The sequence below is a fragment of the Amblyraja radiata genome, chromosome 26, assembly GCF_010909765.2.
Source record: "Amblyraja radiata isolate CabotCenter1 chromosome 26, sAmbRad1.1.pri, whole genome shotgun sequence".
Classification (NCBI taxonomy): domain Eukaryota; kingdom Metazoa; phylum Chordata; class Chondrichthyes; order Rajiformes; family Rajidae; genus Amblyraja; species Amblyraja radiata.
In genome coordinates this window covers 16,922,560-16,949,946 of record NC_045981.1, presented here as the reverse complement: position 1 = coordinate 16,949,946, position 27,387 = coordinate 16,922,560, and the positions used below count along the sequence as shown (strand labels likewise).

At 42.1% G+C, this 27,387-nt stretch overlaps 1 protein-coding gene across 1 annotated transcript in view; it reads left to right on the top strand.

The window, feature by feature from the left end:
• arsg (arylsulfatase G) overlaps positions 1-27,387 on the top strand; it is a 72,660-nt gene that overhangs the window by 22,056 nt on the left and 23,217 nt on the right. Inside the window, exons 4-8 of the mRNA XM_033044331.1 lie at positions 10,052-10,099; positions 14,217-14,328; positions 19,047-19,184; positions 21,068-21,264; positions 26,412-26,492. Of these exons, the coding sequence (XP_032900222.1) occupies positions 10,052-10,099; positions 14,217-14,328; positions 19,047-19,184; positions 21,068-21,264; positions 26,412-26,492 (576 nt within the window). The remainder of the gene's footprint in view (positions 1-10,051; positions 10,100-14,216; positions 14,329-19,046; positions 19,185-21,067; positions 21,265-26,411; positions 26,493-27,387) is intronic.

Below are 27,387 nucleotides of genomic sequence, written 5' to 3'. Positions count from 1 at the left end.
GAGGGGTTCAATCCTGACCTCAGGTGCTGTCTGTGTGGAGTTTGCAAGTTCTCCCTGTGACCACATGGGTGTCATTCAGGTGCTCTGGTGTCATCCCACATCCCAAAGACCTGCAGGTTTTTAGGTAATGACCTCTGTAAAATTGCCCCACGTATGTAAAGAATGGATGGGAAAGTGGGATAATGAACTAGTGTGAAGGGGTGATCGATGGTCGCCCGTGAACTTAATGGGCTGAATGGTCTGTTTCAATGCTGTATCTCTAAACTTTAAACTAAACTGCTGAGATAACTGAATGGATTAGCAGCCTTTCCAAAAGACAAGGTATTCATGCTGCACAAATATACATGTTAAGCAATGGGGGGAGGTGGCAGGAATATGTATTTTAATTGCGTCTGATATCTCCAATTACGCATGCTACTCTTTCATACAATAAATTAATCCTTCAACTAAAACTTAGTGAGATTAATTTGAGCTTGGATAATATATTCGGCTTTTCAGTCAAGTTTGTAATTCTAAGAACTCTTCACATCTCTTGAGATCAGTATCAACAATTTCACAAGGTTAGGCTGAACAGCAGGTTGCAACACCGCAGCAAGTTTATGTTTTTTCTCTGATGTTAGTAGTTAGAATTAATCAGTTCATGACCACAGTGGGAGAATAATATGAAAAACAAAATCTCACTGTAATGTAGTTCCGCTTTGTGTTAAATAATGTTCTTGTGCACGTTGGGATAAAGATCGGAAATTGCTTTACAGCTCCTGGAGTCTGTTCCACCAATGCGTGAGATAATGACTGAACTCTGCATCTTTGTCTTTACCGTGCGTTCACCAGTAGCTTTGACAAACAAATATCTATCAATGGTTGATAGACACAAGAAGGTGGAGTAACACAGCGGATCAGGCAGCATCTCTGGAGAAAAGGAACGGGTGGCATTTCGGGTCGGATCCCTTCTTCAGAGTTCTATCAATGGTTGAACTATCTTCAATTGTCATCAGTAGATGAGTGCTCCAAACTTCCACTATCCTTCTTCTCGAAAAATGCTTCCTTAGTTCACTCCTAAAAGTCATGGCTCTAATCATTAGTCTAAACCCACTGATTCAAAACTGCACATCCAGCAGAAATAGTTTCATAACATAAGAAACAGAAGCTGAAGGAAGCCATTTGACCACTCGTGCATTCTCTGCCAGTCATTAAGATTGTGGTTTTCTTTTTTACCTCAGCACCCTTTCCTGTACTAATTCAATCCAATGTCATTTGATTCCTTAAATATCTAAAAATCTATTTCTCTCTGCTGCATCACAACATTTCTAAAAGTCAACTCACCTTATGCTCATCTCATCACCTTATCTACTCTGTTAGTCAGACATCATTTCTCCAGTCATTTCAGTGCAAATTTGGTATATCCTGCCTTGTAATATAGTGATTTTCAATATACCTGGGTATCACTAAGGAGGTAGAAATGGGGTAAACAATACATACTTATAATACAGGTGTTAAATTTGTCATTTGACACCCCCCTTACGCCTCAATGAACCATTGATTTATTTTCTAAATGCTCTGTTTAACTACAAATTTGCCTTAATAACAACTTTGATCAAATTCTCCTGTAATCTAATTTCAGGAAAATACAATTTTGATTTGTGTAATCTGTTGTGTCATCTTGAGAGCAGCACAGTGGTGCAGCTGGTTGAACTGCTGTCACACTGTGCCAGAGACTAGGGTTCGAACCTGACCTCGGGTGCTGTTTGTGTGGAATTTGCATGTTCTCCCTGTGACCACGTGGGTTTCCTCCATCTGCATTGGTTTCCTCCCACATTCCAAAGGCATGCGGGTTTGTAGACAAATTGGCCTCAGTAAAATTGCCCCTTAACAAGTAGGGAGTGGATGAGGAAGTGGGATAACATAGAATTATTGTGAATGGGTGATTGATGATCGGAGTGGACTGTGGGCTGAGGCTATGTTTCCTTGCTGTATCTCTAAACTAAACTGTAGTCATAATCTACACCTTATTGCTATGACTAATATTTATCTCCCTTGGTGTGGTTCACACAACTGCTTGTAGTATTTCAGATTAGATATAGCCAGGGCATGGTGTTGAGATTGCATAACATCCCCCACTTTAAAGGCAGGCGTTCTAAAATACTTGATTTTTTTTATACCTGTCCATGACTTTTATCTATTTACGTGGCACTCTAAGACTGTTTTGTTTTATTTCCTGCTGTTCCCCAGCTATTTGCTTTGTTGTAACCTACCCACGTCGAAAGAGGATGTGCTCACATTTTCCCACATTAAAATAGGTTTGTCACAGTTTTGCTCATTTGACGAATCCGTTAATTTTTTTTTCTCTGCAGAACGATTTACCCACCCACATTGTTCATAACGAAGTCTATTTTTGTGTCGTTGACAAACTTGGGTGTGTATTATTCAGTCATGTAATCTAAGTCCATTATAAACAGGAAACAGCAGAACAGATCCTTGAGAGACACTGGTAGTCACATCCTTCCAGTTTGAGCACCTGGCCATCATCCTCACCCTCTGTTTGCTGACTTTCAGACAATTTTCTAGCCAGTCAATTACATCCATTCAGTTCTGTGAGCTTTAAGTTTAGTTTGCAGTCTCTTATGAAGGACTATTTCTCGAAGTCCATATAAATATCTGAAGGCATTTCCTTGTCCATTACTTCTGTCACCACTTTAATAATTCTACCAGTTCCATTCGGGATGAATTAAGTTAAAAATCAATGCTGTCTCACCCTGTTAAGGTGGACTTGTTCAGTGTGTTTAGTCTCCCTGACCTGCATATTTGATTCTAATAATTTCCTGAGAGAAGGCATTGGACTAACTAACACAGTATCCCCCATTTTCTCTCTCTTTATATATTTAAATAGTTGAGTGATATGTACAGTTTACCCATTTGAAGGAGATAAACCTTGCTAAATAATAATTGCTAAACTGGGGGTGGGTGGGCGGGCAATATGTATTTTGTCCAAGATTGTAGATTGTGTCAATCTAGTGTCTAGTCCAGAGATACTGCATGGAAACAGGGCCTTCAGCTCACCAAATCCACGCCGACCTTCGATCGCCCATTCACACTAGTTCTATGTTATCATACTTTCGCAGTAATGAAGAAAAATAGTCGTGTGTGAATGCCAGGACCAAAGTCAGAGCATTGGGTTGTAGGGGAGGGGTTTGGTGGCCTGTGAATGAACACAGGAAATTGATAGTGACGATTTGTAGATGTCGTAGTCAAATCAGGTACAAATCAGGTATGATGCTGGGGAAGCAAGAGGGGGCTAAGTCAAGGGATCCCCATAGTAAGGATCAGTATTTAACTTAAGGAAACCTTATTCACAATTATTTGTTGTTGTATGACTTAACAATTTTTATGTACACTTTATTTTATGTTTTTCTCTTTCCCTTAATTATGTTTAATAGTGTCAGGAGAAGTAGAACTACTGTAGAAATTATGAAGGACAACTCTGGATTCGGGATTCCGAGGTACTTGGCTGCATCACATGAATCATACAGTCTGGTAATAATAGCCAATGCAAGATAATAGTCGAATAAATATCGGAGGTCTCACCTTCTGTAGTTGGAACATCAGAGGTGCGAATGAGCCAATTAAGAGGGGTAAAATTCTGGCACAATTAAAATCATTAAATATGGATATTGCTTTCCTACAAGAGACACATCTGAAACAACAAACTCAGATCAGATTAAGGGCAAATTGGATAGGTCAAACCTATTACTCCTCATTCACCTCTAAAGCAAGAGGCATGGCTATTATAATTCGGAAGGGTATACCTTTTAAATTAAAGAAATCTATATCTGATAAAGAGGGAAAATATGTTATAGTCACGGGAGAAATTTACAATACACCATTAACTATGATAAATATTTACGCGCCTAATTTTGATAACCCACAATTTTTTAGGAAAATAATAGATTTAATCGCAGAGCATAATTATCAAAATATAATAATGGGGGGAGATTTTAACTGTGTTATAGATCCATACTTAGATAAATCAATAAAGCTAGGGAAGCGTCTTGTTAAAACTAAGACCTGTGAATTTTTAAATACTTATATAAAAAATAATAACATAGCTGATATTTGGAGAATAGCAAATCCAAGTGGTAGGGAATACTCATTTTATTCATCAGTTCACAAAACTTATTCGCGAATTGACTATTTTTTATTGGACACAAAATTAATCCCGTATACGAATAAACCATCATATCATAATACAGGTGCACAACCTTTTATCCGAAAGCCTTGGGACCAGACACTTTTCGTAATTCGGAATTTGTCGGTCTTCGGAATGGATTTTTTTTAGCGTAGATTTTAATGGCTGGCTCAGTGGTAAAGTGCTCGGCTCATATCCGCAAGGTCGCGAGTTTGCGCCTTGATCACGGCAGTTCCTCGGTCGCGAGTTTGAGTCTTCAATGTATTTTTTTCTTGCAGAATAAATGTCTGTATGAAATGCAGTGTGTTGAATGAATTCCTGAATTTGTAAATGTGACCGCAGCATTGAATCACCTCTCGCACTCATGTCACCCTAGCGGGGCTTCATGCCCTTAGGCGGCCTAAGGCGACATTTTCACACTCTTATATCCGTGTGCAGCAGAGGCGACGTGCGTTTGGCGCCAAACGTGAGCTTTGGTGAGCTTTGGTGTGCAGACGACATCCTGGAAAAAATGTCCGGTTTCTTCCAGGTAGGCGATATACCCTCCCGGGCAATATACCCTCCACTTCTCTTTTATGAAGGGGATTTAGTTCCCCTTTCTTCGAGGACCGACCGGAGGTTCCGCTGTCACCTCTGCGGGCCGCCCTGGGATAGTAGGGGGCGATCAAACAGCACAATACCCCCCTCCCCCTCCAACTCCAGAGGAATCCGCTCCCCGATGGGCCGCTACGGCGACAAGTGGCAGTTCGCCCACAGCCCGAGCTGCGCGACCCCAAGAACAAGACGTACCTTGCACACCATCAGCTTCTCCCCATACGGGGAGCGTGTTCCTCTGGAGTTGGAGCGGGGCTGGGCTGGAGTTGCTGATCTGGGATCTCCGTGCTTGCAATGGGCCTGGGGGTCGGTGTCCCGATGAGGGGGCTGTGGGCGAACTGCCACTTGTCGCCGTAGCGGCCCATCGGGGAGCGGCTTCTGGTGGTCCTGATGTCTCCGGCCAGTTTGCAGTTTTCCTCTGGAGTTGGAACGGGGCTGGGCTGCTGCTGGCTGTGGGTCTCTGGGATCTCCGTGCTTGCAGTGGGCCTGGGGGTCGGTGTCCCGTTGGTCCTGACGTCTCCGGTGATTGGCACTGACCTGCTAGCATCGCCGACATGAAGACAGTGCATAGCCCCCGCGGCGGTGCAATGGGCGGGGAGCTGGAGAGGGGAGGGAAGGGGTCACACACATGGCCGGGAAGCAGAGGGGTGTAGGTGGGGTGAAAGTGAAGGCAGCAACAATCTGCTGCTGCCTGCCCGCTGAGTTAAAAAGTTCCCACGCAAGACTCACGATACACTGTGTATCGTGCTACCGTGGGAACTTTTTAACTCAGCGGGCAGGCAGCAGCATATTGTCAATTATTAACCCTCCCGCGCAATATACTCTCACCTTCTCTTTTATGAATGGGGATTTAGTTCCCCTTTCTTCGAGGACCGACCGGAGGTTCCGCTGTCACCTCTGCGGGCCGCCCTCGGTGAACGTTTTCAAGGACCTTTCTTCAAGGACCGAAAAAATGTCCGCTATTCGGAGGTTTTCGTTATTTGGATCTTCGGATAAAAGGTTGTGCACCTGTAGTATTATTTCTGATCATTCACCATTGACTTTTATACTTAAAATTGAGGGAATGCCGAGTATAAAACCTTTTTGGAGATTCAATGTACATATATTAAATAACCCGCAGGGTTATGAGTATATAAAAGAACAAATAAAACTTTTTTTCGAAATAAATGACACGCCGGGTATTTCTGCACCGCTATTATGGGAAACCTTCAAGGCATATATTCGCGGCGTCATAATTTCTTACCAAAGTTTTCAAAATAAGGAAAATAAAAGAGAACTTCAGCGGATAGAACAGAAAATAAAACTACTAGAACTGGACAATGCAACTGACCCAACCATAAATAAACATAATAAGATAACTTTATTGAAATATAAAGTCAATAGAATACTATCGGCTAGAGTAATAAGATTATTCCAAATTACAAAACAAGCACACTTCGAATTTGGGGATAAGCCACATAAACTACTTGCGAGGCAACTGAAGCAACAAGAAAAGGAAAAAACTATTACTAAAATTAAATCGGATAAGGGTGAGTTTTTAACACTGCCTAAGGATATTAACAAGAGGTTTGCCCAATTTTATCACAATTTATATACATCTAAAATAAATACAGATGTAAGTAAAATTACAAATTTTTTAGATAATTGCAAGCTCCCAAAATTGGATAGTTTAGAACAAGAGCAATTCGGAGCACGGATTACTAGTGAAGAAATAAAACAAATAATAAACTCACTGAAAAATGGGAAGACCCCAGGACCAGGCGGTTTTAGTAATGAATTTTATAAAGGATTTCAGGAGTCAATTATACCAAGATTATTCAATTTATACACGCAGGCTTATACCGAAAATAAACTACCAGAAACCCTAGCAGAAGCAACAATAACACTTATACCAAAAAAAGATAAAGATTTAGATGAACCGGGTTCTTATAGAGCCATTTCACTACTAAATACGGATCAGAAAATTTTAGCAAAGATTCTAGCTAGAAGGCTAAATAATTATATTAACAATTTAATAAATACGGATCAAACGGGATTTATACCCAAAAGACAATCATTTAATAATTTGAGAAGGCTTTTCAATATAATGTACTCTCATAATGAGGACAATGAAGATATTTCAGTTGTCACGCTGGATGCAGAGAAGGCATTTGATCAAGTAGAATGGCAGTATTTATACAAGGTACTCCAAAAATTCAATATGGGAGAGAATTTTATTAGATGGGTTAAACTACTTTACGATAGACCTACGGCAAGAATATTAACTAACAATACGCTATCTCCAAAATTTTACTTATCAAGGGGTAATAGGCAAGGGTGTGCCTTATCACCATTGCTATTTGCCCTTATGATAGAACCGTTGGCCGAAAGGATTAGAAATCACCCGAATATTCACGGATATAACACTAAGGATTCAAAGAATAAAATTTCACTATATGCTGATGATATTCTTTTATATATTACTAATACACAAACGAGTATACCCACCTTATTAACACTAATTGAGGAATTCGGCTCCTTTTCAGGATATAGAATAAATTGGAATAAAAGCGAAATTATGTCTTTAAAACCACAGGATTCGAGACACTTACTAAAATTCCCCTTCAAAATTGCAACAGAAAAATTCAAGTATCTGGGTATTCAAATTACGAGAAGACACAAATCATTATTTAGTGCCAATTTTATACCACTATTAAATAAACTGAATGATATGATTAAATTTTGGAAAACACTTCCGCTCTCATTGATAGGTAGAATTAACGCTATAAAAATGACTTTCTTACCACAATTAATATATTTGTTTCAAGCGATCCCAATATATATTCCAAAATATTTTTTCAAAAAACTAGATTCCACTGTCACTAATTTTATATGGGATTACAGAACACATAGAATTCAACGAAAGCATTTGTGCAAATCTAAAGAAGTTGGGGGTTTATCATTACCTAACTTTATGTATTACTACTGGGCAGTGCATATTAAGAACATAATGTACTGGCTGGATAGTTCCACTCAGCAGTTGGAGTGGATAAGAATGGAGAAAGAGGAGTGCTATCCGCACGATATAGGAACGATCCTGCTCTCACCGATAAAATTGAATAGTATAATATATAAGAAGAACCCAATTATTCACAATATAATAAGAATTTGGAAACAAATACAGTATCCTTGAAATTAAATAATTTATCAGTACTAACCCCACTATTGAACAACCCCGCATTCAAACCTTCTCTCATCGACAACACATATCAACAATGGGATAGACTGGGGATTAGGAAAGTAGGGGATATGTATGAATTGGGTAAACTGTTATCATTTCAACAATTAAAATTAAAATTTAAATTGAAGGATAATCAATATTTTAAATATATACAGGTATGTGACTTTATGAAGAAATATACACATAGATTTCAAACTATATTTTTAGACCCTTTAGAAGAAGCAATGAATATTAAGGCTGATTCACAAAAATTAATATCATACTTTTATAATAATATATTATATAGAGAATCACCCTCAACAGAAGCACTAAGGGAAGATTGGGAACATGAGCTGATAAAGATCTCGAAGGATAGATGGGAAAAGTATTTGATGAATACACATAACTGTTCTATTAATACAAGACATAATTTAATTCAATTCAAATTATTACATAGACTATATTATTCAAAAACGAGGTTGAATAAATTTTATCCAAACGTCTCTCCCAGATGCGATAAATGTTTGTTTCAAAACGCTAATATAACACATTCATTTGTAGGATGTACAAAGTTGAATAAATTTTGGAGTGATATATTTGATATATTTACAAAGCTCTTCAAGTCAAGAATAGAACCCAAAATGGAATGGATTATATTTGGAATAATAGGAGAAGATACCAATTTAAATAAAGACCAAAATGTTTTTTTTAAATTATGGGTTAATAATTGGAAAGAAATTGATACTTAAATTTTGGAAAAATACAACCATACCAACTGTTAAAATGTGGATTAGGAATATGATGGACATAGCACGCCTTGAAGAAATGAGACTCCGACTAATAGATAAATATGACCAATTCTTAAGGAGTTGGTCTCCTTTCATCGACTTTTTGGAATCATGTGATGCAGCGGTACCATAAGGATTGCTGATTTCAGTTCATGACGTGGATAGATCTACATCTCCGAATATAGATTTGAAAAATTCTCTTTTAAGGGGCCTTCTCTTCTATTTCTACTTTCCACCTTTTCTTTTTTATTTTATTTTTTTATTTTTATTTTTATATCCACAGTTCACATTTTTCTACTCTCTACCATCTATTTTTCCACTCTTTCCCCTTTCTATTGTTTTCTTTTTCTTGTCTTGCTTACTTCCTTCTCATAACATAAAACTAGAGGTTGTACATAGAATGGATTACGGTATGACATAGTTGGCACCTAAAATTAGGTGCCACTGTATTGTTTTGTATTGTATTAACTTCTAATAAAATAAACAAAAAAAAAACACAAAAAAAACAAAAAAAACTTAAGGAAACCTTCCTGCGGGCTACAACAAGTGTCAGACTCCATGCACTATGACTGAAAATTAGAAAAATTGCAGCTTCTGGAATGCTGATGCTTGGTCTAATGAGCTTCTCCAGAACTTTCTGGTTTATTACATATTCTGTGACCTGCAGAAGCCAATAATGATTAAGTAACACTGAAGCGGGTCTCAAAGTTGTTGACGAGTTTGCTTCTAGACATGTGGTCTGTTATATCCGATTGCTACGAGTGGATAGTTTAATTTCTAGAACTTTAATAGAAAGATGCTGTGAGTGATGTTGGATATTACTGCACGCCTGCGTGTTAGTGAATAATACATACAGAGAAACCAAAAACAGCTTTATTTCGAAGATAGACACAAAAAAATAGGAGTAATTCAGCGGGTCAGGCAGCATCTCTGGAGAAATGGAATAGGTGATGTTCCGGATCGAGACCCTTCTTCAGACTCGACAACATTAAACTTTGTTGAAGGTGCAGAGAGTATCCAACTGCATTCAGAATTGGTTTTCCAATCAACTCTGGTGCATAGCACACGTAAAGGTGCACTGCATGATAGCATCTCTGATCCCCCCCAATCTAACCTGTTCTTATTCCTCCATGTCTAAATATGTCAGAATTATTTCAAATTCTATTTCAAAGTAATCAGTAACAATGGTGGTAAAACATTTTTTCATTTAATATAAGAATGCTTATCAGTAAAATTATGACCACTTTGTCAAAAATAACTTCAAATATATTTATTTATTTCATGCAGGTAAATGGCACCTCGGACATTACGGGCCTTATCACCCTAACTTTCGTGGTAAGTAAGATTTTTTCTGTTAGAAATTAAGTCCAAAGCTGAGCTTTCTGGAATTTATAGAAAATAGAAAAGCGCCGGAGACCCGAATTCGATTCCGACTACGGGTGCTGTCTGTACGGGGTTTGCACGTTCTCCCCGTGACCACGTGGGTTTTCTCCGAGATCTTCAGTTTCCTCCCACACTCCAAAGACATACAGGTATGTAGGTTCATTGGCTTGGTGTACGTGTAAATTGTCCCAAGTGTGTGAAGGATAGTGTTAATGTGCGCAGATCGCTGGTCGGTGCGGACTCGGTGGGCCGAAGGGCCTGTTTCCGCGCTGTATCTCTAAACTAAACTAAACTACCGTTGTAAATAGTACATTGCAGAGCTCAGCTTTTCCTAACTTTTAAGAGGATATGGGATAAGTAACAAGAAAACACAGACACCTGAGCCAACACCTGAGCCAACATGCCTATTTGTTATAGCTACGAATAAAATATGCTTCGGTGTCACCTTGCATGGAACGCCGAGGAAGAAGTTATTAATGGCAGCGCATGCATTAACATGATTAGGTATAATTTTTCCAGAAAGATGACTGAAAGATTGCCTCGACAGAGCACAGAGAACTTAAATCATGTTGGCTATTAAATTATCACATTCACCTTTTCTGCACTGTAGGGAGCCATGTTCAGAAATGAAGCAGCAGCAGAGAGTGGAGGAAATCTGGTGTTGCTAATTTAACTGCTGGAAGTACTTAGGTAATCAGCTAATGAGTTCTGGCAAGAAGCCTGAAACCTTTTTTATAATTAGTTTTCTGATTACTTTACAGCAAAGTCTGCAAATGCTGCCTGCTCCAACTCATCATGCATGCTGCCAAAACATCCCTGTTCTAGGTATTTCAAATGACAGAAAAGAATCACCAACGTAATATTAGCACTGCTTTCCTAAATTAATGATAACAAACAAATGTGAATTGGATAAGATCATAAGGAATCATAAATGATAGGAGTAGAATTAGGCCATTCAGCCCATCAAGTCTATAAAGTATAAAGTATTCTTTATTGTCATTCAAACTTTTGGTTTGAACGAAATTACATGCCTTTGTAGTCATTACAGAGAATAAAATAACAGAACACACAATGAACACAGTTTAACATCCACCACAGTGAGTCTACCGGCACCTCCTCACTGTGATGGAAGGCAAAAGTCTTAAAGTCCTTGTCTCTTCCTTCCTTGTTCTCCCTCTGCGTTGAGGCGATCCAGGCTTTCGATGTTGGGCCCCCCCCCCCAACTGGTGATGGTAAGTCCGAATCCATGCTCCGCGAACGGGCCGGTTCAAACACCGCGGCCAGGGGCGGATGGAGATGCCACCCTCCAGTCCAGCGGACGAAGCTGTTGTTGCGGGAGCTCCGGAGAATTGGTCACCAACCTGGGACCTGCGAGCACCCGATGTTGTCGTCCACTGGGCCCGCGGCCGAAGCCTCTGAGGCTCCGAAGTCGGGCCGCTGCCGCAGGGCCACCACAGCCCCGAAGTCGGCCAGCTTCGCGATGGTAAGTCCTGGCTCTGCCTCCGGAGCCTCGTGGTCGGTCCCAATTGGAGGCCGCCAGCTCTGCAATTAGGCCTCAGCGCAGAGGGAGAAGGAGATAAAGCAAAGAAAAGGTCGCTACCCCCCGAAGGAAGAGACTAAAACAAGTTTCCCCCGCCCCCCCACACATACACAACTAAAAATAAACTAAAACATGCGTCCAACAAGACAAAAGAAAAAGATAGACGGACTGCAGGCGAGCCGCAGCTGCTTGGGCAGCGCCGCCACTTCCGGATGGAGAGATCTACTCCGCCATTTAATCATGGCTGATCTATCTCTCCATCCTAACTCCATTCTCCTGCCTTCTCCTCATATCCTCTAACACCCGTAAATTAATCTATCGACTGGATTAATTGGTAACATTTTTTCCCGCAAATTTTTCACTTTTAGTGAGTATGGTGGCAATTCAGCAAAGAAAAATAATCGTGACAAAAGTGACACCGTGCCAAAGCTCTGCTTCAAAGGTGGATTCTAGAATCTTCCTGTCATCCTGTTATAACCTTCATCCCTTTGCCAGTAGGTCACCACTCCACACTTTGTATTTAAACAAAAGGGAAGACATTGTTAAGTGTAATTGCCCCCTCTTGAAAATGTCCACTGGTGCTACTGAGTCTGCAATATGGTCCTGAAATGGGAAACAGCTTGAAAGGTGACAAGTCACACAAGAAAATTATTCCACAATATCCGTCATCTTGTAATAGCAAGGAACTGCAAATGCTGGTTTACCAAAGAAAAGCACAAAGTGCTGGAGGAACTCAACGGGTCAGGCAGCAACTGTGCAATGTGGTGACTGTGCATTTGTGGGTTGTACAAAAGAATTTCACTATGCTGTGCATACGTGACAATAAAAAATAATTGAACCATCTCTGGAAAACATGTTAAGTGAAGTATCAGGTTGGGACCATTCTTCAGACTGAATGAAGCAGGAGCAGAAAAGAAAGCTGGAAGAGAAGAGGAGCAGGACAGAACATGGCTGGTAATAGGTGAACAGTGTCAAGGGTTTTTTTTTTGATTGGCAGATTGTTGGACAAAGGCCAGGGATGTAAAGACAGGTGTGAGCCCAAAAGGATAAGGATTTGTGAATTGTGAAGCTCAGGGATAGAAAAGTTGTGAATTGCGTAGCCAGTGGTAGGAGTGGAGGGGGAGGAGGGGGCTTGCTTTTTCCTTAAAAACCTTCTTGAAATCTGCCTCTTTGCCAAAACTAAAGATAAATACTGAAATGATTCTCTGAATGCTACAGCAACGTGAAAATTAATGGAGTAGCAAAAATAGATATGAGCCCCATTGAGAACTGATCAGAAAGGTTATCTGGGAAACAAAGAAATGACGGCAGTTCTGGCGAATCTGTGGGGAAATGTATTTTTCCTCTGTGTTCACTGCATAATGCACAAACAAAACAAGGCAGAATGCAATCTGATGTTCTAGGTGCAGTGAGCAGCTTAAATAACTAATATTACTAAAAAGAAATATCTAGAGATATTAGGATGATTAAAATATGACATATCCTAGAGATATGATATTCTGCATCCTAGCATTCTAAAGAAGTGGCTATCCAGGTAGTGGACACATTTGTGATGATCGTCCAAAGTTCTCTTGATTCTGGAGTAGTCCCAGCAAGCTGGACAGTATTAAATTTAACATCACTATTCAATAAAGTGTTGCATGATAAATAAGAAACTATGGGCCATTTTGACTGACATCAGCTGTTAGCTTTCTGATTGCATCTACAGTAAAGCAAATAGCTGGAATACATCATTAAAGCTATGGTAACTGAGTGGGCCTGTTTCCATTCTGTATGTTTCAATCAATTAATCAAGACCATTAAGAGTCCATAGATCTGGGAGTGGTGAGAAGATGCTTGTTGATCCTGTCCATTTCCTATGAAATGGTGTTAGTTTATTCAAGAAATCGAAACAGGAAATGGCCCCTTGAGCTTCCTCCAACACTTTGGGAAGCCAGCATTGACATTTCTGATAATAAACCATAGTCTTTTTGACCTTTTTGTTAATTCAACTGCTAGTGTTCCAACTAGTAATCTTCACCAGTACTTAATTTCTGATAAAGGGTTTCAAAGGTTTCATGGTTTCAAGGTCAGTTTATTGTCACATGTACTAATTAAGGTACAGTGAATAGGTGTCGTTTGCGACTTAAAAGAGAGCGGTAAACACTCCCAAAAAATTAACTCAGTCAAATATGGCAGTCTAAGACTACACCTGATTTATATTCATTCCGTTACAGACTTTCAACATAAATATAAAAGGAATGTGAGTGAAAGTATTCTCGACATATATAAGCCATGGTTACGAAAGACACAAGGTGCTGGAATAACTCAGTCATGTAGCATCTCTGCAGATCATGGATAGCTGATGTTTATATACACAAGAAAGGTCAGAAGAAGGGTTCTGACCTGAAACATTACAAATCCATGGTCTCCAGAGATGCTGCCTGACCCACTGAGTTATTCCAGCACTTTATGTGTTTTTTAGTATCTGCAGCTGCTTGTTTCTAAGCCATGGTGAACAACATTAACCATTGTTTTTGTTTATTACAGGTTTTGATTACTATTTTGGAATCCCTTACAGTAATGACATGGGTTGCACAGATGATCCTGGGTACAATATTCCTCCAAGCCTACCATGCCCCAAGGATCCTGTAATGGAAAGGTAGTATTTTCTAATCCAAACCAGTCTGAGTAGCAATCAGATATGCAATTAACCATTGACAGTTAGCATCTTTGGAATCAAATGAACTGTTAAGCATGAGTATACAGTTGCACATAAGTATTACCTGAGATGCTTGATGTAGCTGAAAATTGCCTCTGGTTCTTAGAAGCTAGAATCTGTAGCACGGAAGGTGACTAATTGACCTAGTGTGTCCGTGCCAACACTCTGCCAGATCAACTCATTCATTCCACACTCTTCTCCCTTTCTTTGAGGCCTAGCACTTTCTTCACCTTATATATTTTTCCAGTTCCCACTTGGAGGTCATGAAGGAATCTGCCACCACCGCATCCACAGGATATGCATCTCGGATTCCATCTACAGTACATGCTGTGAAGAAAATATTTTTCTTATGTCACTCTTAATTCTTTTCACTTTGATTATATATCTATTACTTCATTTTTGTGTCATCCGCAAACTTACCTTTTTACATAGAGTTGTGAGTCTGTGGAATTCTCTGCCTCAGAGGGCGGTTCTCTGGATACTTTCAAGAGAGAGCTAGATAGGGCTCTTAAAGATAGCGGAGACAGGGGATATGGGGAGAAGGCAGGAACGGGGACTGATTGGGGATGATCAGCCATGATCACGTTGAATGGCGGTGCCGGCTCGAAGGGCCGAATGGCCTACTCCTGCACCTATTGTCTATTGTCTATTGTCTATTACTGATCATACCTTGTGGTTTAGTTTATTAATTTATTGTTATGTCTACCAAGACACAGTGAAAAGCTTTTTGTTGCATGCTATCCAGTCAGTGGACTATACATGATTACAATTGTGCCGTCTACAGTGTACAGATACAGTATGAAGGGAATAATGTTCAGTGCAAGATAATGTCAAGTAAAGTCCGATTAAAGGTAGTCCGAGGGTCTCCAATACCACTGTCTACTTGTTGATAGGATGGTTTAGTTGCTTTATGACGGCTGAGAAGTAACTGTCCCTGAATCTGGAGGTGTGCATTTTCACGCTCCTGTACCTCTTGCCTGATGGGAGATGGGAGAAGAGGGCATGACTGGGGTGATACTCATCCTTGATTATGCTGGTGACCTTGCCGAGGCATCGTAAAGTGTAAGATGGAGTCAATGGAAGGGAGGTTGGTTTGCGTGATGTTCTGGTCTACGTCCACAAATATAAATATAAACGTACATATATATAATTCCCAGAAACTTACGACACAGGTGAACAGGGTGTTGAATAAGGCACGTTGCCTTTATCGCTCAGTGCATTTATACAGGAATTTGGATGTCATGTAACAGCTGTAAAAAAACGCTGGCAAGACCAAATTTGTAGAATTGCATGAAGTTCTGATCACAATGCTGCTGAAAGGATGTCATCAAGCTGGAAAGAGGGTACAAAAAAATCACCAAAATGTTGTCAGGACTTGAGGGCTTGAGTTATGAAAGGCTGGGATGTTTAGGAAGCTGAGGAATGACCTTCCAGAGGTATAAAACAATCGTGAGGGGCAAAAAAAAGATGAAAAGTCTTTTTCCCAGGATTTCCCTGAGGGGAAAATTTCTTTGGACAGGGGGGTTGTGTGTATATAGAATGAGATGCTGGAGGATGCTGTGTAAGTCAAGACAATGGTGACATTTAAAAGACATTTTGACATGGGTAGAAAAGATTTAGAGAGACATGGGCAACACACTGGCAAATGGGATTAGCTCTGTTATAATAGACAATGGACAATAGGTGCAGGAATAGACAATTGGGCCCTTCGAGTCAGCACCGCCTTCAATGTGATCATGGCTGATCATCCACAATCAGAACCCCGTTCCTGCCTTCTCCCCATAATCCCCTGACTCTGCTATCTTTAAGAGCTCTATCTAACTCTCTCTTGAAAGCATCCAGAGAACCAGCCTCCACCGCCTTCTGAGGCAGAGAATTCCACAGACTCACAACTCTCTGTGTGAAAATGTTTTTCCTCATCTCCATTCTAAATAGCTTACTCCTTATTCTTAAACTGTGGCCCCTGGTTCTGGACTCCCCCAACATCGGGGACATGTTTCCTGCCTCTATCATGTCTAAACCCTGAATAATCTTACATTTTTCGATAAGATCCGTTCTTATCCTTCTAAATTCCAGAGTATACAAGCCCAGTTGCTCCATTCAATCAAATGACAGTCCTGACATCCCTGGAATTAACCTTGTGAACCTACGCTACACACCCTCAATAGCAAGAATGTCCTTCCTCAAATTTGGAGATGAAAACTGCACACAATACTCCAGGTGTGGTCTCACTAGGGCTCTGTACAACTGAAGAAGGACCTCTTTGCTGCTCTACTCAACTCCTCGTGTTATGAAGGCCAACATGCCATTCGCTTTCTTCACTGCCTGCTATACCTGTATGCTTACTTTGTGACTGATGAAATAGGACACCCAGATCCCGTTGTACTTCCCCTTTTCCCAACTGGACACCATTTAGATAATAATCTGCCTTCCTGTTTTTGCCACCAAAGTGAATAACCTCACACTTATCCACATTAAACTGCATCTGCCATGCATCAGCCCACTCACCCAACCTGTCCAAGTCACCCTGCATCCTCACAGCATCCTCTTCACAGTTCACACTGCCACCCAGCTTTGTGTCATCTGCAAATTTGCTAATGTTACTTTTAATCCCGTCATCTAGATCATTAATGTATATTGTAAATAGCTGCGGTCCCAGCACCGAGCCTTGCGGTACCCCACTAGTCACTGCCTGCCATTCTAAAAGGGATCCGTTAATCCCTACTCTTAATTTCCTGTCTGCCAACCAATTTTCTATCCATGAGAGCACCCTACCCCCAATACCATGTGCTCTAATTTTGCCTACTAACCTCCTATGTGGGACCTTACCAAATGCTTTCTGAAAGTCCAGGTACACTACATCCACTGGCTCTCCCTTGTCCATTTTCCTAGTTACATCCTCAAAAAATTCCAGAAGATTAGTCCGGCAGCTTTTGCATTGATCTCCTCGCACCCCTCGGGATCGCCCACAGCTGGAACGTTGACTACGCCCGCGGGCCCCTCCATCCCGACCCACGCCCGGGGTGCCCCCGACCCACATGCAGGAGCCGCCCTCGACCATGCTTGCGAACCTTCTTGTAGAAGGTTAGCGCATTCTATTCCTTCCTCCGGTTCTGGGGGGGGTCCTGTGGCGTCAGCTGATACACAGACCACTTATGGTTGAATCCTCGTCAGTAGTTACGAAGGCTGTCACGTGACGTCAAGAGCTAAGGGGAGTGTCCTGCTACATTAGCATATCTCACCTTGAGATCAGCCCAGTCAACAGGTAGTTGAGCTCGAGACAACACCCTCGCTCAGCTACAGCAGCAATGGCAATTATGTTAGTGGACCAAACTTACTTTTAACACCTGAATAAAGCAACTGTTTATTCACCACGTTTGGTGACGCTACACAAGCATGATTTCCTCTTCATAAATCCATGCTGACTCGGACTGATCCTGCTACTGCTTTCCAAATGTGCCGCTATTTCATCTTTTATAATTGACTCCAGCATCTTCCCCACCGCCGATGTCAGGCTAACTGGTCTATAATTCCCTGTTTTCTCTCTCCCGCCTTTCTTAAAAAGTGGGATAACATTAGCTACCCTCCAATCCACAGGAACTGATCCTGAATCTATAGAACATTGGAAAATGATCACCAATGCGTCCACGATTTCCAGAGCCACCTCCTTAAGTACCCTGGGATGCAGACCATCAGGTCCTGAGGATTTATCAGTCTTCAGTCCCATCAGTCTAGCCACCATTTCCTGCCTAATGTGCATTTCCTTCAGTTCCTCCGTCACCCTAGATCCTCTGGCCACTAGTACATTAGGGAGATTGTGTCCACCTTAGTGAAGATGAATCCAAAGTACCTGTTCATAAAATCTGGTCTGCATAGACGAGTTGGGACAAAAGGCCTGTTTCAGTGCATTATGACTCTATGACTTGTTCATCCATTTGACATTTCTGACTGAACAATGTTATGAATGGTTCAGGTTTAAAAGTACGTTCAAAATGTAGTTTAAAATTCTTGACTGCAAAGAAAAGACTATGTTGAAGAGTCACACTGCCAAATTAGTTCCAGCCAGTTCAGGGTGATCCAATGTAAATTTTAATTATTCAGAAACTAGTTAAGAAGGAGATGGGATCTTAACCGAGACAAAAATTAAATTGAAACATTGCGTGCTTCATTAGTATGGACCTACGCCCAAAATATAGAAATCAATCAGAGTGTTGGCTGCTGTACCAAAATAGTCATGTGCATACTTACTAGTTATCACTAATGAGACAGCATTTTCAACGTTATCACTGTAATCAAATCTATATATACCTTGCATTTGTTAGTGAAGTGATGAATGCTTCTTTGTGTGGCATTTTAAAAGCTTTACTTGAAACTGCATCAAAGTTTATGTGGTAAATATTTTTATTTAAAGCCTTACAAAATCCCTAGGTTGAATTGTTTAGTTTGGGTTAGTTTAATTTATTATTATTGTCACGTGCACTGGGGTACAGTGAAAAGCTTTAGTTTGTGTGCTATCCAGTCAATGAAAATACTACACAAGAATACAATCAAGCCGTCCACGACGCACCATTATAGGATAACATTTAGCGCAAGGCATAACCTTTCTGTTTTAAACCCAAAATCAAATGCTTATGTTCCCCTGTTTTTTTCTGTTTTAGCTGGAAAGTCAACCCACATACAAGAGGTGTAGCATTGCCACTCCTTGAAAATAAAAGGATTATAGAACAACCGGTCAATCTTAGCAGCCTGACAGAGAGATATACAGAACAAGTCATACAATTCATCCAGAAAGCGAGGTGAGTGAAAGCCAATAAATCATTCAACAGAAATGACACATAACTCTGCAATTTACCAAAAATGACCTTCACTCAAGTGTAATCACAGTACTGGTTGTCATTACTTAATACAACGCTAAAATAAAAATCATAATACTATCCAACACGTGACTATGATCTCTCACTCAGAACTCGACATTTGTGATACTGTGCCACTGGCACGGGTACATAGTGGAACTGGAATACAACTGTGGTTATTTGAAGGCATGCATTGCCATCCAAAACAACCACCCCCACAACAGAAATGGTGCATGGCACTAGTAACTATTGTAAAGAGAAAGTAAACGTCTGGGGAGAAGTGATAATCTGGCTACAAAATTGTACCTGCAGCATAGGGTTGCCAACTGTCCCGTATTAGCCGGGACATCCCATATATTGGGCTAAATTGGTTTGTCCCAAACGGGACCTCCCTTGTCCCGTATTTGACGGCTACTACTCGGGTCGAAGAGACTGTCGGGTCGGAGTGCCGGGTCCTGCCTCGCTTCACCTGTCCCGATGTAGTACAGCCCATGGAGTGCAGCAGCAGCGCCTCGCCCGTCGCCACGTCGGTCGGCAGCCCGGCCAGCTGTCCGACCTTCAGACCTTTGCTTATCGCCGACACCACCACCCCTCCTTCTCATGGCCGATCATCAGTTCATGAATTGGATGGGGTGCCGGACTTTGTGCGCCACATCGTGCGCAAAGTCCGGCACCCGGGCGAAAACGCCTCAATTGGCCTGCCGGCTGGGCTTTGTGTGCTGTCCAGAACCCGGGCCAACTCATCGTTCACCCAGCCATGGCCAAGTTGGTCAACAGATTACCGTTATTTTGACCTTTTGTCTCTTATTTGGGAGTGAGAAAGTTGGCAACCCTACTGCAGCACCAGTTTGATTTTTGAGTTATATTTTGTCTAAATTCCACCTCCCATCCACTATCCCACTGTGTGCCGTCGTGGTGTTCCACACCTGCCTGTTAGTCTCTTGATCTCATCCAGGAGTTCAACTCCAGAATGGAGGGGCACTTGAATGGAACTGGATCTGTAACCATCTGACATCGAACATCAGCGCCCTGATGCTCAGTATGTGCTGTACATTAACAGATTTTTCTTTGAGAATGTGACATTACACGGTGATATGACTTTAGCTTATGCAGGGTAGTTTGAACAGAACTTTACAACTAAGAGTAAATATGACAGATTTTTTGAATGTCAGTAGCAACAACTTGTGGGTAATTAATCACCCATTTTTACATGAATAACGTAGCCCAGTAGTGAGGGTGCATTGTGAACCAGTGTGGAATGAAAGTGACTCCTGTTTTATGGGTGACCTTTCCACCTTTTTGCGCAAATATCATTGTATGGAGAAAAGTGACTTTCCCTACTTAACCCAAGGATTAAAGGAATTATAGCACAGTTTCTGCCAATGAAGATTGGTTATCACACTTTATAGATTTCTGTTCTGTATGGACTACTTATGCTACTATATGGAGTAGAACCTCCAAACCTCAACCCCTGACCTTTCATGGTCTCTCACCTGATCTGTGTTTAACATTGAAGGCATTGTTAAGTGTAAATGCCCACTCTTGAAACTGATGGTATTCCTGACCTAAATGGATTTGGGACATCCAAAGCCATTTAGGTCAGAAATACTGGAATCTGTCAACTCAAAGGTTTTGTCTCATCAGTTTGAGCTGAATTGGACCTGGTGTTTGAAAGGTTAAAAGGTTGATTTGCCAATTGGGCAAACCTGCTGTTATCAAGTTGCCTCTGTCACCAAGGCCTCGGTTACAGTATTATCAGATTGCACATTAAAAAATATTTTTTTAATCTCATGATCCTGTTGACTATCCTCTTCTGTTTTTCTTAGGAAGAGCATGCATCCGTTCTTCTTGTACTTTGCACCAGCCCATATGCATGTTCCTTTACAATATGATTCTCAGTTTGCTAACACCTCCACACATGGTCCCTATGGAGACGGCCTACGAGAGCTGGACCATGCGATCGGCCAGATCCTGGAGGAAGTTAATGCAGATTTTCAAAATAACACACTAGTGTGGTTTGCTGGTAGGGGATGTGTATTCATCCTTTTTCATTCAGATCCTTTTAAGATCTTATCTTCCACAGCTAATAGAGTTAATAATTCTCATGTTTTGTACTGTACATACTATTATCATAATGTTTCTATACATGGGGTGGCACGGTGGCACAGTGGTAGAATTGCTGCCTAAAGCCCCTGCCCCACTTAGGAAACCTGAACGGAAACCTCTGGAGACTTTGCGCCCCACCCAAGGTTACCGTGCGGTTCCCGGAGGTTTTTGTCAGTCTGCCTACCTGCTTCCACTACCTGCAACCTCCGGCAACCACCTGCAACCTCCGGGAACTGCACGGAAACCTTGGGTGGGGTGCAAAGTCTCCAGAGGTTTCCGTTCAGGTTTCCTAAGTGGGACAGGGGCATTAGGTAGTGGAAATGTAAAAACATCACTGCTGTTTTAACAATAGTATATCTCCAGTCCTAAAAAAAATGGACCACATATGGAGAAGCTGATTGAAATAAGCGGAATAGGGATATCCAACTTGTTTACTCATTTGTGGATGTTTAATCTAAGTTATAATGCTAAATGATTGTTAGATTGCAACATAGTTAATGAATGATGCTTGCACCTTAATGATACATGTTATTTGAAATCTGTTGTGAACTTGTGCATTTTAAACATTCATCATATTTCAGCTTCAATCCTTCTGTGGCTATAACAGAGCTTAAACATGTCCCATAAGTTAAAAAACAACACACATCTAACAGGTGAATATTTGTAAGAAGAGCGGCATAGTGGTATCGTAACATTGGCCATTCCATCTAAAACATGTGTGTATATGTACTGTATGATGTGAGAGAACAAGTGACAAAGAAAGAGAGGGTGTTATTGAGGGAACCAAGTGTGCAGTTTTGAGTGTTTTAAGGCTGGGTTTTGTGAGCTGCCAAAGTATTGCATAATAACATTTTGTTCTATTCACACGCTCTGCCTTCTTCTGTCTCTGCATGTTTGTCTCTGCTTTCTGTACAGGATGAGAAAACTCTTGCTCTTGTGCAATTTCCATAAATTACAAAACTTCTGCAAATAATCTACTGCACAAATAATCTGTTACAACAGCAGCTAGTTTAGAGTACAGTAGATGTTGCATAAACCTACAAAATTATAATATTTCATGTAGGTTTGCAATGCAAGGTGATGAATAATGAAAGAGAGCGTGTATTAGCTGCAGGAGGACACAGATATTTATCATCTTGAGGGCATGCCAGATACTGGTGAGGTCATCATTAGGCAGTCGGTCGAGCTGGAAACACCCCTTTTGCCCCTGTCCCACTGAGGAAACCTGAACAGTAACCTCTGGAGACTTTGCGCCCCACCCAAGGTTTCCGTGCGGTTCCCGGAGGTTTTTGTCAGTCTCCCTACCTGCTTCCACTACCTGTAACCTCCGGCAACCACCTGCAACCCCGGGAACCGCACGGAAACCTTGGGTGGGGCGCAAAGTCTCCAGAGGTTTCCGTTCAGGTTTCCTAAGTGGGATAGGGGCATAAGCAATTCAATGATTGATGTCCAAAGAATTAAGTCATGTATGGTACCATTTCATACTGGCAAATATCCAAATTCATACAATAATAAAGATGTTGCGATGGTTCTGATTTTCTAGTGTCCATTGGTGTTTTCCATTGAAGTTTGACTAAAATTAAAAGCTCACTGCATTAGAAATTACATATGTAGAAGCTTGCAACTTAGATAGACACATAATGCTGGAGTAACAGCGGGTCAGGCAGCATCTCTGGAGAGAAGGAATAGGTGACGTTTCGGGTGACAGACTGATCAAGGGTCTCGACCCGAAACATCACCTATTCCTTTTCTCCAGAGATGCCGGTTGACCCACTTAGTTACTCCATCCAGTGGTAGAATTGCTGCCTTACAGTGAATGCGGCGCCAGACACCCGGGTTCGATCCCGACTACTGGTGTTTGTACGGAGTTTGTACGTTCTCCCCATGACCTGCGTGGGTTTTCTCCGAGATCTTTGGTTTCCTCCCACACTCCAAAGACGTACAGGTTTGTAGGTTAATTGGCTTGGTAAATGTAAAAATTGTCCCTAGTGGGTGTAGGTTAGTGTTAATGTGCGAAGATTGCTGGTCGGCGTGCACCCAGTGGGCCGAAGGGCCTGTTTCGGCGCTGTATCTGTAAACCTGCAGTTCCTTCTTACACACAAAGCTTGCATCTTACCATGTTGTACGGTACCCGGACGTGGCGTTGAAGGACGAGAAGCCGAAGCAAAGAAGTGGAAGCTAAATAACCAAACGGAAACAAAGCCAAAGCGCCAAATAACCAAAACCGTACAAAGCCGAAATGTCAACTAACCGAAAGGTTGGGACGCCTAAAAGCAAACTAACCAAAAGGCTGCTCTGCCGAAACGCCAATTCACTGAAAGGTTGCGTCGCTTACAAGCCAACTCACCGAATGACCGCTCTGCCAAAGTCAAATAACGAGCATGACGTCGATGGGGGCGGGACTTATCAGTGATTGGTCCAGATCCCCGCGTCCATCACATCACTGCCCGATCTCCATCGATCTCCACGGGAGGGTGGGAGTCATTTTCCCACACAAGCCATAGGTGACTGGGCACTCTGAACCCGAGCACCAAGTTGTAAGCGGCCGAAGGAGCGCATCCCTCGGGACAGCCCCCACTCTCCCACGGCCACGGCCGCCCTCCGCCTCGTCTCCCCCGTGCGGCCACACTGTGACGGCCTGTGTGTCAGCATCACCGGGTGGAGCAGAGGTGTGGACAGGCTGGTCCATCCGCCCACCCAGAGTCACTGACCGCAATGCACCGCATTAAAACTCAAAAAAGAGTTACTGATTTAAAAACAAAAATGTTTCATGTATAAATAGTGCTTACATTCAGGAACCTGGTTAATTAAGTGGTGGGATTATTTCCCTGTCCTAACCATGCCTTTACTTTAGCCGGTGGTTACATCCATTCCATCCCTCCCTCGCAAAGATGCGAGATTTCATTAAGAGCACACTTGGATGAATAGATGCATAGTCTAGCAACTCTTCCATGCGTGCAATACATGATGCCGATGAAATAAGACAACTGTCACACCAAAGATAGACACAAAATACTGGAGTGACTCAATGGCACAGGCAGCATCTCTGGAGAGAAGGAATGGGTGGCGTTTCGGGTCGAGACCATTCAGACTCAGTCTTCATGTCTGAAGAAGGGTCTCGACCCGAAATGTCACCCATTCCTTCTCTCCAGAGATGCTGCCTGTCCCATTGAATTACTCCAGCTTTTTGTGTCCATCTTCAGTTAATACAGGTTACAGATTATCTGGTGTTTTGTGCATGGGAGCTTGTTGTGTGCGTTACGCAGGCAACTAGACGGTAATAAATAAAACATGCTTCTTGTTGTCGGGGGGGGGGGGGGTTAGTGTTAATGTGCGAAGATTGCTGGTCGGCGTGGACCCAGTGGGCTGAAGGGCTTGTCATCGACCCGCTTGTCATCGGCCCACACTTGTCATCGGCCCGCCAGGGAATTTGTGTGTGTCCCCCGTCTGTCCCCGTGGCCGGGGTGGGGGGTGAATCACCCGGTGTGGGTGTCTGGGTCCGGGGGTCGGGGGAGGTGAATCGCCCTGGTGTGGGGCAGGCACGTGCCGTGAGTAATTAGTCAGGGTAGGCAGTGGCTTTTAAAAATCTTGAAAACGGCACATGCGCAGATTGTTCTCTCCCCGGTGAGCTGTCAGTCAGCTTTAAAAAATCTTGGAAACCGCGCATGCGCAGATTGTTCTCTTGACTTTTATCAAGTAATTTGTCTCCAATAGGTCCTATCTCTTAATAAAGTATTTAAAAACATATAGCTCAAAGAAATTTACTTACCATATTATTTGTACACGAAATCCATTCTTCTCTCTTTGTTTCCTGTTGTACCAAGCTGTTTTAAATGTTCTAATTATTTTTGTTCCTTTGCGCTGTTGAAGTTCTTTAAGTTCCGGCGTTGGTCTGCCATTTTTAATTATTTTGGTCTTTTCCTCGTAAGTTTGCTTCGAGAAACTCTTCAGGTAATCAATATCCATCTTTGAAAAACCCGCCAAGAAACTTGCACATGCGCATGCGCAGTAAGATGGTGCACGTGCGCATCGCAGCACATGCACGCAGTCCAGGGTGTAAAGGCAGAATTTCAGCTGCCTTTATGGACCGTTCCCACCGATGGCTTGAAGCATCGTCGATGGCACGTGAGTAGCACATACTTCTGCATTTTTAATGTATTGCAGATGAAAGGCACGGGAGAATTATGCCTCCCTAAGAGATCATAATTCTCCCGTGCCTTTACCATTTATGATAATTTATATATGTTTTATATATATTTTATATATATAAAATAATGACCATTTTATAATTTTAGTCAGAGTAGGCACTGCCTACCTTGCCTACCCTGATGGCACGTGCCTGGTGTGGGGGTTGGGGTCCGATGGCGGTGCATTGCGGTCAGTGACTCTGGGTGGGCGGAGGGACCAGCCTGTCCCACACCTCTGCTCCACCCAGCGCTGCCGACACACAGCCCAGTGTGGCCGCACGGGGGAGACGAGACGGAAGGCGGCCGTGGCCGTGGGAGGGTGGGCGCTGTCCCGAGGGATGCGCTCCTTCGGCCGCTTACAACTTGGTGCTCGGGTTTAGAGTGCCCAGTCACCTATGGCTTGTGTGGGAAAATGACCCCCACCCTCCCTGGAGATCGATGGAGATCGGCCAATGATATGATGGACACGGGGGTCTGGACCAAAGCTGACAAGTCCCGCCCCCCCGGCGACATCATGTCCTTTATTTGACTTTTCGGCAGAGCGACCACTCGGTGAGTTGGTTTGTAGGTGACGCAGCCTTTCGGTGAGTTGGCGTTTTGGCAGAGCGACCTTTCGGTGAGTTTGCTTTTAGGCATCCCGTCCTTTTGGTTAGTTTGCTTTTAGACGTCCCACCCTTTTGGTTATTTGGCGTTTTGGCTTTGTTTCCGTTCGGTTATTTGGCTTCCACTTCTTTGCTTTGGCTTCTCGTCCTTCGACGCCACTTCCGCACACATTTTGTACAGTACACTTGGATTCATATAAATATCTTTTACTGACCGGCATTTTCAATTTTACCCATCTCCTTGTGATCAGTTTTTAATTTTCTTTCCTATGCAGGTGACAACGGGCCTTGGTCTGAGAAATGCCAGTTCTCTGGAAGTGCTGGCCCATTTGTAGGCAAGTGGCAAACACAACAAGGTAATAAAACAGATAAAATAAGTTGTTTTTCCAAAAAATGAAATGTCTCATAATTTTAAATGTTGATACAGGGATTTAAACCAGCATCTGCAGTTCTTTCCTAAACATACAGCTGTACATCCAGATATTTGTGTTTTTGTTTCTATTTCAATGTTTTAAACTTTAAAATGGCTAATTGGAAGGAGATGAAAAACAGATTTGGTTGAGAATGTGTGGGATGGAGGAGTGGGTGTTGGTGGGTATTAACTTCCTGAAGTGATCAAAGTTGGGAACTTATCACAGGCCACCAGACAGTGTTTGTTTTTGCTGTGTGTTGGTTCATAAGTTATAGAAGCAGAATTAGGCCATTCGGCCCATCAAGTCTACTCCGCCATTCAATCGTGGCTGATCTATCTTTCCTTCTCAACCCCATTCTCCCGCCTTCACCCCATAACCCCTGACACCCTTACTTATCTAGAATCTGTCAATCTCAGCCTTAAAAATATCCATTGACTTAGCCTTCTGTGGCAACGAATTCCACAGATTCACCACCCTCTGACTAAATAAACCTCCTCATCTCCTTTCTAAAGGTACGTATTTTTATTTTGAGGCTATGACCTCTGGCCCTAGATTCTTCCACTAGTGCAAACATCCTCTCTCCATCCACTCTATCCAGGCTTTTCACTCTTCAGTAAGTTTCGAAGAGGTTTGCCCCTCATCCTTCATAACTCCAGTAATTACAAGCCCAGTGCCGTCAAGCGCTCATCATATGTATCCCAATCAATCCTGGGATCATTCTCCAACGCCAGCATATACTTCAGATTCCCCCTCAGAAATGTGGTGCAAAACTGCTCATAATACTCCAAATTATGACCAGTGCCTTATAAAGCCTAAGCATTACATCACTGTTTTTATA